At 52.4% G+C, this 13,912-nt stretch overlaps 1 protein-coding gene across 3 annotated transcripts in view; it reads left to right on the plus strand.

The window, feature by feature from the left end:
- The first annotated feature begins 284 nt into the window (after positions 1–284).
- The window catches only part of TBX4 (T-box transcription factor 4), a 36,080-nt gene continuing 22,452 nt past the window's right edge, over positions 285–13,912 (plus strand). The window contains exons 1-3 of one of the 3 annotated variants that reach the window (XM_058854720.1): positions 285–325; positions 2,997–3,155; positions 3,945–4,039. In XM_058854720.1, coding sequence (XP_058710703.1) covers positions 3,000–3,155; positions 3,945–4,039 — 251 coding nt within the window. In that variant the 5' untranslated portion in view covers positions 285–325; positions 2,997–2,999. Of the gene's footprint in view, positions 326–1,466; positions 1,677–1,932; positions 2,163–2,996; positions 3,156–3,944; positions 4,040–13,912 lie in introns of those variants that run through there. The other 2 variants (XM_058854718.1, XM_058854719.1) reach the window with 2 other exon arrangements.

Raw genomic sequence — 13,912 nt, forward strand, 5'->3', positions numbered from 1 at the left:
CCCAAGCTCGCATCCCCCGGCCCGCTCTGCTTCGTGGTTTGTTGTTTTTTTCTTTCCTTTTTTCTTTTTTTTTCCTTTTTTTTTTTTTTTTTTTTTTTTTTTTTGGTAGGAGTGGGGAAAAGGTTCATTACGAGGTTGACCCCACTTTACTTTTTATTCTGCTCCTGTTCCCAATTTCGGCACCACGTGACGGTGGGAGTGAGTTTGGGTTTAAATTCACTTTCAAGAAAACCCCGATGAGACCCCAGCCCCGCCGGCCCATGGCGGGGTCCCTGTGAGCCCGGCGCTGCGGGAGCCTCGGCGCCCGCCCGGGACCCCGGCTCGGGTAAGGGCAGGGCTGAGGGGGGCAGGGTGCAGCGCAGAGCCCGCTGCTGTCGCGATATAGCGCGGGGCTCAGCAGTGCAGCTGTCGCGACAGGCCCGTGCACATCCTTCCCGCGCTGGCCTGGGCGCGGTTGGGATGTGAGGGCCGGCTCCGCGCAGGGAGGGCAGCGCTGAGGGGATGTGTGTGTGTGGGGCTTGGCAATCGCGACAGCCGAGCTGAAGTGGCTCTTTTAAGTCGCGACAGCACCGGGGAACTCTCCCGCATGGGTTCTCCCCTGCTCTGGGGGTCTGGCGTGGCCGTAGGAGCCCCGAGCTGGCGGTGCCCGTGCCGCAGGGTGAGGGAGCTCCAGCCGGCTGCTCTGAGGGGATTCTTCCCTTGCCGCCCTCACCTCGGGGCAGCCCTGACGGCCTGGCCTCGCCTTTGTTGTGGCCACACGGCCCCTGCCTGCCCTGTGGAATGGCTCGGGGCTCTCTGTCGCGACATGGAGAGGAGGGGAGCCCTGTCCTCGTCCCCGGGCTCGCAGCGAGACCCGCAACCGAGGGCAGGCCGCAGGCTGGCGGACACGGACGCTTCGCTTGCAGTGCAGGGTCAGGGAGCCCCACGCGGGTCGTGGGCCCCTCCTGAGGCGGGGACCCTGCCCAGGCGTGATCCCGGCTCTTCCCCATCACCTCTCCCGGGCTACCCCGGCTCCTGCAGCGGGGTCCCGCCGAGCCGGGTGCCCTTTCAAGCGCGGCCTATGCCCCCCGCTGCAGCCCCGGCCTTGCCCGGCTCCCCGGCGGGCAGTGGGGAGCCCCAGGACCGTCGGGGCTGTGAGGGGGCGGTGGTGCCGAGGATGTCCCTTCTCCCCGGGCTCCTCCCGGAGCAGCGAGCGGCTCCGCTCGCCGCCAGGCCCGGCGCAGCGCCGAGGCAGGCCGGGGAAGGCCGCAGCCGGGTCCGGTGCGCTGGGGCCGGGCGGCCGCTGCCCCCGCCGGTGCCCCCCGGTGCGGACCGTCGGGCGGGCCCGGGGCCGGGCCGGGCCGGGCGGGCCGGGCCGGGCGGAGCGGGCCAGAGTCGGTGTAAGGAGATGTGATTGACAGCGGCAACGTCAGCAACAGGAGGGGAAGGAAAAGGGAGGGGGGGGAGACAAAGAGGGAGGGAGTCGAAAGGCCCCAAACTGGATCTTTATGGAACATTTTCCGCCGAGATCAAGGGAAAGTGAATCCGCGCAGCGGGGGATGCTCCGCACGCCGCTGCCATCGGGGGCCGCGGAGCCGCTCCCGGCCTGAGCGCCCCGCGGATGCCCTTCATGCCGCAGCCGCCCCCAGGCCAAGCCCGGAGCCCCCCTCTGCGCCTCCTGCCCCTCGGCCGGCCGTGTGAGTTCCCGGGGTGCGGGGGGAAGGACGGGAGGGAGCGGGGGGTCCAAAGGTGCGGGGTTCCCTGCAGCCCGCCGAGCCCCGGCCTGGGGCGGGACACCGCCGCCAGCCTGCCCCGCTGCTCCCTGCTGCTCCCCGCCAGCCAACCTGCTCCGTGCCGGGAGCACCGATCCCAGTCCGGGGCTGGAGCCTCGCCCTCGGGCTTCGCCGCGGACACCTCCCACCTGTGCCCTCCCGGTCACCCGGCTCCGCTCTGCGGTTGGACGCCGGAAAACATCCGCGCCTCGGCCGGGCTGGGGCCGCCCCGTCCCGACACTCCGAGCCAAGCGGAGGGACCGGTGGAGCTCTCGGGGCATTGAGCCCCGTACCGTGCTCGCCGCTCGGTGCTCCCTGCCCCGGGGACTGGTCACTGGGGTGTGTGTGTATCCGCCGTACACAGCCGGGCTCGCTGTCCGGCTCCTCGGCGAGAGCTCTCCGGGAATTCTGGTGCGAATGGAGCTGGGAATTCCAGTCCCGCTCTCCCTGGAGCTCTGCTGGAGCTGCACTTTGGGGTCCCAGCCCCTCTCTCTCCCTGCATAGCCGCTGTCCCGAAGAGCGGCACGGCCTTGGCTGCTCGGGGCAGGGACCGGGGCTGCGGGCCGGGGACAGGAGCGTTCCCTCCGGGGCCTCAGGTCCGCGGCCAGCGCCGCCTTCGGTCCCTGGGACCGGCACCCCGCAGCCTCCTCGGAGCTGCTCCCCCTCCTCGCCGCCGCTGCCCGTCCGTCTGTCTGTCCGTCCGTCAAGCGGGGCGGGCGGCCGCGTCCGTCCGCACTGTAAAAGTCGGCGTTGATGCGCGGCAGCCCCGGCGGAGCTGTCAGGCCTTATCTTTATTGGCTTTTCCCAGTCTCCGTCCAAGTTTAAGAGGGGCCCTTTTATCTCGGAGCCCAGCACTCCCCCTGTTTACACCGCCCGGCTCCGCCGCAGTTCTTCGTCGCGGAGCCCCCGCAACCCCGACGGGACGGGGCAGAGAGACCGACCGGGCCGGGCTGCCCTTCCCGACGGGTACCGGAGGGGAGAAAGAATCGGGGCTGGGGGGCTGCGGCCACATCAGCCATGAGCTGACCCGGCCTCACGCGTGGGCGGCTCTCCCGCGGGGGCTGGGGCACTGCGGCTTCCCCCGGGGCCGGCGGTGTCACATCCCAGTGTCGCCGAGTGCCGCCGCCCGAGGAACGAGCGCGGGCCGGCCCGGGAGGGCCTGACCTCGCAGGTGGCCGTGCCCGGGGCTAGGGTTGGATGTGGCTCCCGGAGCCGCGAGCTAACATTGAGCCTCTCTCCCCCAAGGAAATGCTCCAGGAGAAAAGCCTGTCTGAAACCGAGGAAGGGTTTCCAACAGCCCCCGCGCCCGGCCATGCGGACACCTCCGCCGGCTCCCCCGTCCTCGGCGTAGCCGGGGGGAGCAGCACGCCGCTCAGCAGCCCGCAGCTCCCCGACCCCGAGCAGGTACGCTCCGTCCGGCCCCGCATCCTGCCCTGCTGCGCCCTGACCCCGCCACCAGCCCGGCCCAGCACCGCGCATCTCCCCCGGCCACGACACGGGGAGGGATTGCGAGGAAAGCTCATTTTTCGTCGCTTTTCTTTGCTTTTATTTTTTTATGTTATCATTTGATTTTTCCCGTCCGCAGCAGGCCGTCCCGGGCCCACCATCGGTGCGCAGGTCGGTAAAGGGCGAATCCGAGCACCGAAAGCCGCGGCCGGCAGGGCCCGACTCCTCCCGGGGTGCGGCCCGGCAGGGAATTCGCCGGGGTTTTTCCATCCCTAAATAAAACGCGGATTCTGTGCCTTCGCCCCGCGCACGGCCGCATCTCGCCGATGTCCCCGGCATCCCCCGGAACGCACAAAACTCGGCCCGGGACGCGGATCCGTTGTGCCCGCGGCTGCTCCTGGCCCCGGTTTTTAGGAGGCTTAGGGCGAGTCTACCCTAAGAGACTTTTTCTCCCCACTAGGAAAAAAAAAAAAGAAAAAATTCCATTTAGCTGCAGTGTCCTGCCTGGTTGTGAAAGTCTGCAATTAAAACCGGCCTCCGTTTGTTTCTCTTATTTTTGGCAAAGGGCAGCGGAATTTTTGAGACTCCATCCTCCTCCCGCACAGGCTGGTGGCTTCGCCCGGAGCCTCGGCTGCAACGCGGGCCCTGAGTGTCCCCAACCCCCGCCCTTCCACGGCCCTTCCCAGCCCTTCTCGCAGGTTTTCTCCATCGTTTCTTGCTGTTCTCATTATCTTAATTTTTTAACAGACAATAGAAAATATCAAAGTCTATCTCCATGAGAAGGAGCTATGGAAGAAATTTCATGAAGCTGGCACGGAAATGATAATAACCAAAGCAGGCAGGTTAGTGAAAATTCCCTGCAAACATGTATTGCTTCTGATCTCTATGAAATGTTCTGTTTGCTAACACTGGGTTTTGCAGAGCTGCCAGTTAGTGGTATTTAAAAGTATTATTGTGATTGCAAATTTCAGTAAGATCATTTTCTTAGTGTACACTGTACATGTGTTTAAGTGTGGCAGTTAGAATGTAGATGTAAGAAAATGTTGTGGAGTCGTTTGGAACATTTAGTCCTTATTTTCATTGGTAATGATTTTTAATTATTTTTTTTTTTTAAATTAGGAAATCAGCATAAGTGTGGTTTTATTTTTTTTCCCCACAAAGCAAACCCTCTTCTCTTTTCTGTGCCGTGCACTAAGACCTGAGCTGAGATACTCTGCACCAAAGTTTTAGCTGTACGAATGTTCTTTTAATCTCAAAACTGAAAGAGAAACGGGTAAAAAAAAAAAAAAATCTGTTTTCCCTTGGAAACAAATAATTCTTTTTATCAAATCACAGCCCCCTCACAGCCAGAGAGGGAGACCAGAGCCTCACAGAGGCTTCAGTTGCCCAGAGAACTCAGCCCTGCCTCTGCTCAGGGCTCCTGTCCTGCCCGGGCTGCTCTGGTGGAAGATGGCAGAATTAATGTCAGAAAATTAAGAATCAGAATTAAACCTCAAACCATCACCGGCTCGGGAATCAGATAATTCCCAAGAAAATTAGGGTGTCACTGTGGGCACCGAAGTATCTGCCCTTGGCTTCTGCGGCAGCGGGCTCGCCTCGCTGCTGCTGGGAAAGAAAAACTGAGCCATTAACATTGAATTCCAGCACAGCTGAGTGGTTGTGCCGTGCCCTGTGATTGCTTGTTTTACACCGTGCTAGCGAGCTGTGCAGCCAGACACTCAAAGAACGGGCAGAAAACAGAGAAAAAAACCCACAAATAATTCCCATGCAGTTTTTATTTCTCTGTAGTCTCTGACCCTTCGTTCAGAGCAACCGGGGCTGCTCATGAAGTGTGTGTGTGTGATTTTCTCCTGTTTGCTGTTCACGCTGTGAGATCCAGAAGCCAACCCTCGGCACTGGATTTTTGGGATTGATGAGCGCTTTTCTTCTGCTTTCCCTCCGTGTTCTGGCTGGGCAGTGCTGCTCTGTGCAGCAGCTGCTCGGTGTAGGGAAGTTGGACTCTAATAAGCAAGATATTCCCTTTATTTCCCCTGGAGATGGGGTGTATGTCCCGGGAATCTTCCATTTATTTGCTGTGTGTCTGTTTTATGGAGTGATGGTGCAGGTAACTCTGTCCTTTTCACACCTTATTTTGGTGTATAAAATCTCAGGGCTCGTTCTGTGATGGGAAGAGCTGGGTTCATTTGGATGGGTCTGCTCCCTAAGTCAGCTCAGATGAGGGGATCAAGACCTCAGATATTTCACCCTTATAGTATAATTTATAGTATCTGAGTGTGTCTGTGCAGAGATGTGTAATATCTGTACCAAATTCGAGACCCTAAGCATCCCAAACGTGCATGTTATCTCTCTGGAAGTCTTAACGTGGCTTGTTTAAACAGCTCCATATGGACAGGGCTCAGTCCCACATTCCTTGTCCGGTGGAGCTGCCAGTGCACCTTTCAGGAGGTGGGATGGGGGGTAGACCACAAGATGTACAAAAAATTGGGGTTTTTTAAGTTACCCGAGCCGAATTCTCCGTTTGCGAAATTCAGTGCAGCGCCATCGAGCTAAAAGAATTTTCAAAAATAATAATTTTAAAACGCTTTTGAATTTAAAAAAAATAATGAGAAGTGGCTGAAATGCCGATGAACAACGAGGAACAAAAGAGCTTTTTTTTAATGTATGTTTTTCCACTGGATTCGGCTGCAAATGGTGTGAAAATACAGGACGAGGGCTTTTATCGGTGTTTTTAGCAGGGAGGCGCAGCCCCGGAGCCCCCGCGCCGCCGGTGCCGGGAGCCGGCTCGGTCCCCCCGCTCCGGGCTGGGCTCTGCCGCAGCACCCACAGCAAAAATACACAAAATAATGAACATGAGAACAATGGAATCGCTTAAATGCCGTGGTGCCTCGTGTCTCGGTTCTTAGCGGTGCCACGCGTGGCCGTGCTGAGAGCAGGGCAGCCCACGAGCCTCGATCTGCTGCTAATCCCCATGCAAAGGACAAAATGCAAATTATTGCTTCATGCAGATTTAATTTTACCCAAGCTATTTAAATAGAGAGTCACAATAATAAACCTCCTCTTGACCCAATTAAAAAAAAAAAAAACAAACCATGGTTAATGGAGATTTGTGTGCACTTGCATTTAGCATTGGGGGGGTGTGGAAAGAGGGAAAGCGGCTAATTGCAGGCACTAATCAGGACTCTAATCCCCCTCCCAGCAGGCACAGAGATGCCCCTGAATGCCTTTAGTTGAAATCATTTAAATGTAGGTCTGTCTGACCTCAAGGGGCACAAACGAAAAGAAATGGAAGCCTGATTTTTAAATTTCAAACAACAACAACAACAAAAAAAAGAGTGACTTTAATCACAAGTTCACTCAATGGAGAGGAAATGTAAAGCTCAGCGGAAGCGTTAATTCCATGGCAATGGTGTAAAATAGCTTTTTTGTATAAACAAGGCAAATATTGATAACTTAGTTGAGGGGGGAGAGGGGGAGTGATTTGTTTCGTTCTTTGTAGAGCTCCACAGAACGAGCCAACTATAAATTATCGAGAATTTAAGGCTGAGAATTACTTTAGGGGATTATTACTCCCTCTTAGGACTGATCTGTAGGAGATATTAGGAGAACACAGCAAGCTCAGCATTGAAATAGAAATCATGTTGTTGCCAAGAAAGTTTGATTTATAAAGTGGAAACATCTTTAAAATGCACTTGCTATCTTTTTAATGTCTGACTGCTTCATTGTGGGAGGGGAAAAAAAAGAGATTATTTTATATTAAAAGGATCATCAAAAGATAAAAAGTTGATGTTAGCAAAGTTCCCTGAACTTTGGAGAAAAGCGCTCGGATCCCTCAGAGCGCCCGTGGCAGCGCCTGCAGGATGGGCGCCGGCTCCATCACTCAGAGCCTTCCTCTCCTTCCTCCTCTTTGAGGTCTGCTGGAATTACGGATTTCTCCTCCGGAGGATTATCTGGTGATGGTTTTAAAAGGCTGAATGTCTGCGGTGCAGAGATTGCCCCATCCCCGGCGCTGCCCGGAGCGCTGGGTACCCACGGCTGCCCGAACTGGAGGGGAACGAGAGGAAAAAGCGCCCACGGGTGATCCCTTCAGGCAGTGCCCATCTCGAGGGGCGTTTTGCAGGACAGGTTTTTCGGGTGGCAGAGGGAATCCCGTTGTTTGAGCAGCCTCTCTTCGCCGAGCCCCGGCGGGGCGGCCGCTCCCGCTCCCCGCTCCAGCATCTCGCTTCCCATCCCTGCTCCCAGCGCTGCTTTCCAGGGATGGGGGAACGAATCCAGCGCCCACAGCCAGCTCGGAGTGCCTGGTTTTGGAAATAATTGTTCACAAATCCTCCCGTGTGTGTGTGTGTGTGTGTGTATGTGTGTTAAAACAAACAAAAACCCCTCCAAAACCAAACCAATCAACCAAAAAATCCCTCACCTCCAAAAAAAACACTTAACCAAAAAACACCCTAAAAACTTCCAGCACCGAAAAGTTCCAGTCGATGAGATCCTGTTAAATCAAATTAATCAAATCAATCTAGATGCTAATAAAGGGCACAGGGTGTATTAGAGGATGCAGATGCAGCTGCACATCTGGATTCCTCCCCTCTGGCCGCCCTGCTGTGGGGACATCGCTCTGTCGTGGCAGGGTGCACACCTTTCCCCCGGGATTTTAGGAATTCCACACTTTTGTGAAATTGTTCGAGGGGTGGGGAAAGCAGAAAGCAAATGAGGGACATCATTATAAATCTGGCTTTCCGATTTCATCCTCTCGTTTTTGTGAACTATTATTTAACTGAACAATTGCAGATTTATTTTTTTTTTTTTTGTAGCTCGTGGCAAACCATTCTTTGTGAAATCTCATCTTTTGGACTTTATTTCTGCTGGAAGTTAATCTTTGCTTCACAGCCTTCCTGGCTCAGGATTTCTTCTTTCTGTTAGATTATTTATTTAGCTGTTCCCTAGGTTTTTTTCCAAGGTGCCAATCTTTGCAATTTCTATCAAGGTATTGCCAAGGACAAACAATTTGATAAAGCTTTTGTTTCATCAGTAAAAAATGCCAGTTCACAGGATGTCTGGCCACATTTTTGTGAGAAGTTCCTGAAGAGAAAATAATGTATCATTTCTCTGTGGTAGCAGAACCGTCCCTGAGACGTAACAGGAGGTTTGAGATACTGAATTTGAGTTTTGGCTGGAGTGCAGGATGTACACAGGTACAAAGCCAGCTTTAGTCTCTATGGTAGCAGGTTTTAAGAAGCATATGTAGGAAAATGCTGCAGAGGAAAAAAATAGAATCAATAAAACATCTTGCATGTGTGGAAAAGATGCAAATCCACTTTAGATGTTCAAGTTTCATTTTAAAAGTGGCTTATTTAAGTTTAAAAAAAATAAATCTGTTCCTAATCAACTTTAGTAAACCAAAATAAAACTAGTTTTTAGGACATCAAGGTCTGAAGAAGTATAAATGCTTTGGCTAAGCTGGTGCAGCTTTCCTGTGTGAATAATCCTTTAAAAGTTAAATTTTCCATGGCTCTGTAGGGCATATGGATGCCCAGTTCTCATTACAATTAAAGGGAAATATTTGTCCAGAATCTTTTGAGGCAGTTACAAGAATTTCTGTTGATGGTTTTTGATCCAAAAGCAAACCTTAATATCCGAGATCAACGAAGGAATGTGAGCCGTCAATTTAAAACATAGAAATAAAATAGATATTTGAGGAATGTTTCATCTGCTTGCTCCTAAATTTGGGATCCTGGAATTATCCTGTTCAGGCAAACTCCTGCTTTTATAGAGAAAGCAGGAGTGAACTCCAATGGCTCTTGGCTCTGCTGCTAAAGTTGTCAACAGCTTTGGCAAGGGAGACAGAGCTTGTGCACGCCAAGGAGGGCAGGGATGGCAGTTTGGTTCCTAATGCACTTCTCTCTTCAAGCAGCCATCCCTGCTTTTTAAAAACATGGGATGCTCACAGTTAAAGGTGTTCCCAAAGCTTTCCCTGCTTGTCCTTGTGCTGGTGCTGTGGCAGGGTGAGGGGAGGCTTTGCTCAAGCCCAGATCAGCTGGGGAAGGTCCCAGCCACTGCTGGGGCTCTGTCTCAAAGGCTCCTGGACACCAGGGCTGTGGCTCCATCAGTGCCAAGGCTGCCTCAGCTCCTCCCTCAGCCCACTGCCCGGGGAGCTGGGCTGGAGAGGGAGCAAACCTGCCCTGAAATGCTGTTGGTGACAGTGCAAACCTGCCCTGAAATGCTGTTGGTGACCGTGCTCTCACCCAGGTTCTCTCTGAGGCACCTTTGTGCTGTGCTGCTGGTGCTGCTGGTGCTGCTGGTGCTGCTGGCACCACCTCTCCCATGCTCCTGCACATTGGGACCTTCTCTGCTCAACTTCAGCTGCAGCAAAATGAAAGCCCAGAGAAGCAGCTCATGGTCAGGAGCCTGCCTGTGCCTCAAGTCACCATGGGGCAAAGAAAGGAAATGTTTCTAGACCATGAAAGCAGCCATCCAGCTAACCAAGTTCTCAACTATGTGAGAAACAATGTTTTATTTAAAAATTAGATGTGCTAGCCAGAAGGAAAAAATACAACCTCGCCATTCCAAAATATAAAAATCCTTTAACTGTCTGACCTTCTCATCACTAGGTCATGGTCCTGCCACCAGATAAATCTCTCCTATCTGCCCATAGACTGAGAGTTCAATGTTGCTTGTGTTAGTGACAGTGAATTTGGGGCTGAAAAATGAACTACTGATGAGAACTCCTGTTGAACCTGTATTGTTTGTTATTCTGAGGCAAGGATCTGGCATGGGCTAATCCAGCACTTCAAAGTTAACTGCTCTTACTTTGTATACAGAGCGTCATAACGGAGTGGCGTGGGTGATAAGAGAAATAAGGGACTCAGGGTTAGGATACACTGGGAAAATGGGACCCTGTTGAAAAACTCTTTGATCTCTTTAAAGTATTTTCTGAAAGCAAGAATCTATCAAAAAGGAAATGCCATTTAAGAGGCTAAAAGAAACAGCTGACATCCCCAAATTTGTTTTAATCTGCCCTGGAGAATATTATTTTTAAAGATGCGTTAAGTCAGTGGAAGAAATACTTGTCAAAAGAAGGGAAAATACAAAAAACCTAAGAAAGGTCATCAGAATGGAGACATAGTTCTTGAAGCCTGTGCACACCATTCTTTTCCCTTCTAACAATAAAGACAAGGAGAAGCATCCTCAAGCAGCAGTGGCCAGTTCTCAAGAAGAATTTGGGGCCACGTCGGTCGTTATCAGGGATGCAGGTGTGTCACCTGCCTTGGTGCTCTGAAGGCATCACTGGAGGCATCTCAGCACACCCAGCAGGTTCTGAGGAGGGGGTTGCTCAGCCATGACACGGCTTCTTAGTCAAGATGTTGAGTGAGCAGTTGTTTTCTGATGCTTTCACAACCTGACCCACCACAGGCAGCACCTTCCCAGGCAGCACAGCACAGGAGCTTCCAAAAATCCAGTCACTGCTTTACTTGACCATCCCAAAAGCAAGGATTGTAAAATCTCTGTCTGTCTTTGGAAGTCTTTGTCTTATTGTCTTAAAAAATAGAATTTCAGCTGCTGAGCTGCTGAAGTGCTTGGGGATGTTTTTCATCCCCTTGAAAGGACAGAAGGAAGCACTCAGTAATATCTGAAGGACCATACACACCTCAGGGATGTGCAGTGAACACCAAGCCACGTAAATCCACGGGCTTCAGAGAGCACTGACAGCCTTTGGTGAGGACATGGCTTGAGTTGCTGAGCTGCCTGCTTCCATGCAGTTTTCTCTATGGAAATACTGTTTGAATTCCCTGCTTGTGCTGGTCAGAGCCATCCCTTCCCAGCTAATGCATCCATAGGGATATCAGGGATGGTGTTGGCATCTAAGTGCAGGTCAGATTGAATTCAGGTGAGCAGGAGGGTAGTGAGGGTTTGTTGCTGATGTGCAGTGTGGCACAGCAGAGTCAGTGCTCAGATCAGTATTTGAGTTCCTCAATCAGTTCTGAGTCTCTCCACTTTCCTGGTTTGCCGCCCCCCGCCCAAAAAACAAGATTTTGTTGGACATGGGAGCTTTGCAGCCACCCATCTCTCCAGGATCAACCAAACCTGCTCATCTGGGGATTAAAAACATGAGAGATGCCCACAAAGAGACCAAGCCTGGAGAGCCTGAAAGGCTGGGAACTGCTGCCCCAAAGGAAAGCAAAGCTTTCCTCTTATCGCTCACTTCCAAATCCAACCAGCCAATTACACATCAATTAAACTTTGTTTGAACATAATAGAAGCTTTGGCTCCATGTCAGCAACTGCTCCACGGTTAAGGGGATTGGATAGTAGTAGTATAAATAAATAAACAAGAGATGCTTATTCTAACAGTTCATTTTAAAACAATTTGTGAATATCATGTAGAGATAAAATGTGCCTAGCATAAACTTAGCTAAGCAGTGACTGCTTCATTATCAGAACAAATAATTCACTAGCACATCATCTTTGAAGCTTGGGAGGCCTGTGGAATTGTTCTGCTTGTTTATTTTCCTGGCTTTTACTGTTTTTGCTACATTTCATCTGCAGGGAAGGGTTTAGCTGGGGCTGTGGCAGTGGGGTGCCAAACCCTGGTGATGCCAACCCTGCTCCCACTGCCCACGGTCCCCAGAGCCAGCTCTGCCCTCCCCAGGGTATCACCCAGTGACTGTGGGATTTTAATGCCATAAGGGATGTCCTGCTCACACAGGAGGCACAGTGGCCTTTTCCTCATGATCACTTTGTTTGTGGGTGCCTCTCTTTTGTGAACATAAAGACTGATTGAAGTTTTGCTCTGTGAGAGCTGCTGCCACGGCACAGCAGCGCTTTGTCCCTGCCAGTGCAGGGGTGGGACAGGAACGTGTCTGTCAGAGCCATTAAACCCAGCAGAGAGCTTTGAGGGGCACACAAGACCCTCAGGATAGGGCTGAGGAGCCTGGATGATCCCTTCTGCTCTGGCTGGAGCTGGAGGGAGGGAGAAATGGATCTGACTGTGCCTAAAACTGGAGTCCTGTTAATTTTGGTGTTTTGCAGAAGAGGCTGGTGGGGCTGGTGCTTGGCTGCTTGTGCTGAGTCCCTTGTGCATCACACGGGTGCTCCCAGGGCTCGTGGCCAGTCCCTGGGTGGGCAGGGAAGCTGTGGGGCTGCTGGTGGGCCCTGCTGCCTCCACCTGAGCTGTGCTGCTGGGCTGGACACGCACCTGGTGTGGCTTTCAAGAAGAGGAGTATAAATTGGAAGGAAATTGGTCCAGTGCTGGACATCCCCACCCCAGGGATGGTGTTGTCGCTGGCACATTCAGGGCATTCCCTGCATGGACACTGTGTCCAAACAGGTTTTGGGTCTGAACAAAATATGTTGAGGCCAGGAATTGCTGCAACTAATCTCCTGAGTATTGGTGGCTCAAACCTCACCTGAGAGTTGGGTGTTGCTGTGCTGCTCTTGTGCCCATCACTGAACCTCACTGAGCTGCCCCGTTTGCCCAGGCAGGGCTGCAGCTGCCCTTGGCACAGGAGGTGCCCTGAGGATCAGATGTCACCTGCTTGCACACATTCCCTAGGAAGCCCCAGATTCCCAGTTTTTGTCCCCAGTTTCTGCACAGCAATGCTCTCCCTCGGTTTGGAGCCGTGCGGGAAGGAGGGTGGATAAAACAGGGATCTGCCCAGCTCTTGCTTCAGACCTCCCACCAAAGCCAGGCTGAGCTTTCCCAGAGCTTGGCAAGACGTTGGCAAGTTTTATTGCAGCACTGGGTGATTCTTGTGCCTTTGCTGGTCCCCGAGCAATGGATGATGAAGCAACCTATTGTCCAGGAGCTGGCCGGAGCGGAGCATCCTCGGCGGAGCCGCCCATCCGCCCGGAGCTCCTGCCTGCACAGGGCTGCCAGAGGGGCTGCTTGTGCAAAGCTTCTGCTGAGCTGCAGCTCCTCGTGCCTGTGAGTAGCTCCATTGACCTGGAGTAAATTTGGGGAAGCAGGCAGGTTTTTGGCCCCTTCCCAGGGCTGACAGGGAGCTCTATAGAGCCACTGTAGGCATGGCCTCGCTCCCGGGCAGGGCTGGTGCAGCTCCACCATGGTTTTCTGCTCCCTTCTTTCAAATGGGACAGTTAATAAGGGCCAGGATATGATATTAGGTGCTGTCTTTTGCTTTTTTTTTCCTTTTTAATTCAAGCTCTATGACTGCATTTCCTTGGCCCCAGCTCTTGGGTTTGTCATGCCTTCCCACCAGAAATGCACAACCCATGTTTGTATCATATTGCAAAGAGATATTTACTAAACGAGCCTCTGCCAAGGGGTTGAGAAATATGTTTTCATTAAGAAAATTAAACTGACAAGTCCCTGGACAGCACATTAGTTGCATATTTTTTCTTTAAGGCCAAAATGCAGCAGCTAATAATAATGATGAAATGTCTATGCACAGCCAAATTACTAAAATCTACCCTGTGTTTTCCTGGAAAAGAATGTGGAGAGTTGGCAAACTTGGTTGTAGCTGGGTCTGTGGACTGCTGAGCACAATGCTACCACTGCGAGATAGTGAGTGGTTTGCAAGTTAAGCAACACCTTCAATCAGATGTGAGTCCCCATTTGTTATCCTTAAAGAATTTCAGCTGTATATGTTATAGTAGTACTTTGGCTCTTTGTATTTATTTTAGAGGGCTATACTAAAGAACATTATAAACTCAGGCATGTCCATGCTATATGAACTCCATATGCTGAAGCTTAATTTTAAATGC

The sequence above is a fragment of the Poecile atricapillus genome, chromosome 21 (genome assembly GCF_030490865.1).
Source record: "Poecile atricapillus isolate bPoeAtr1 chromosome 21, bPoeAtr1.hap1, whole genome shotgun sequence".
In the NCBI taxonomy this organism is placed as follows: domain Eukaryota; kingdom Metazoa; phylum Chordata; class Aves; order Passeriformes; family Paridae; genus Poecile; species Poecile atricapillus.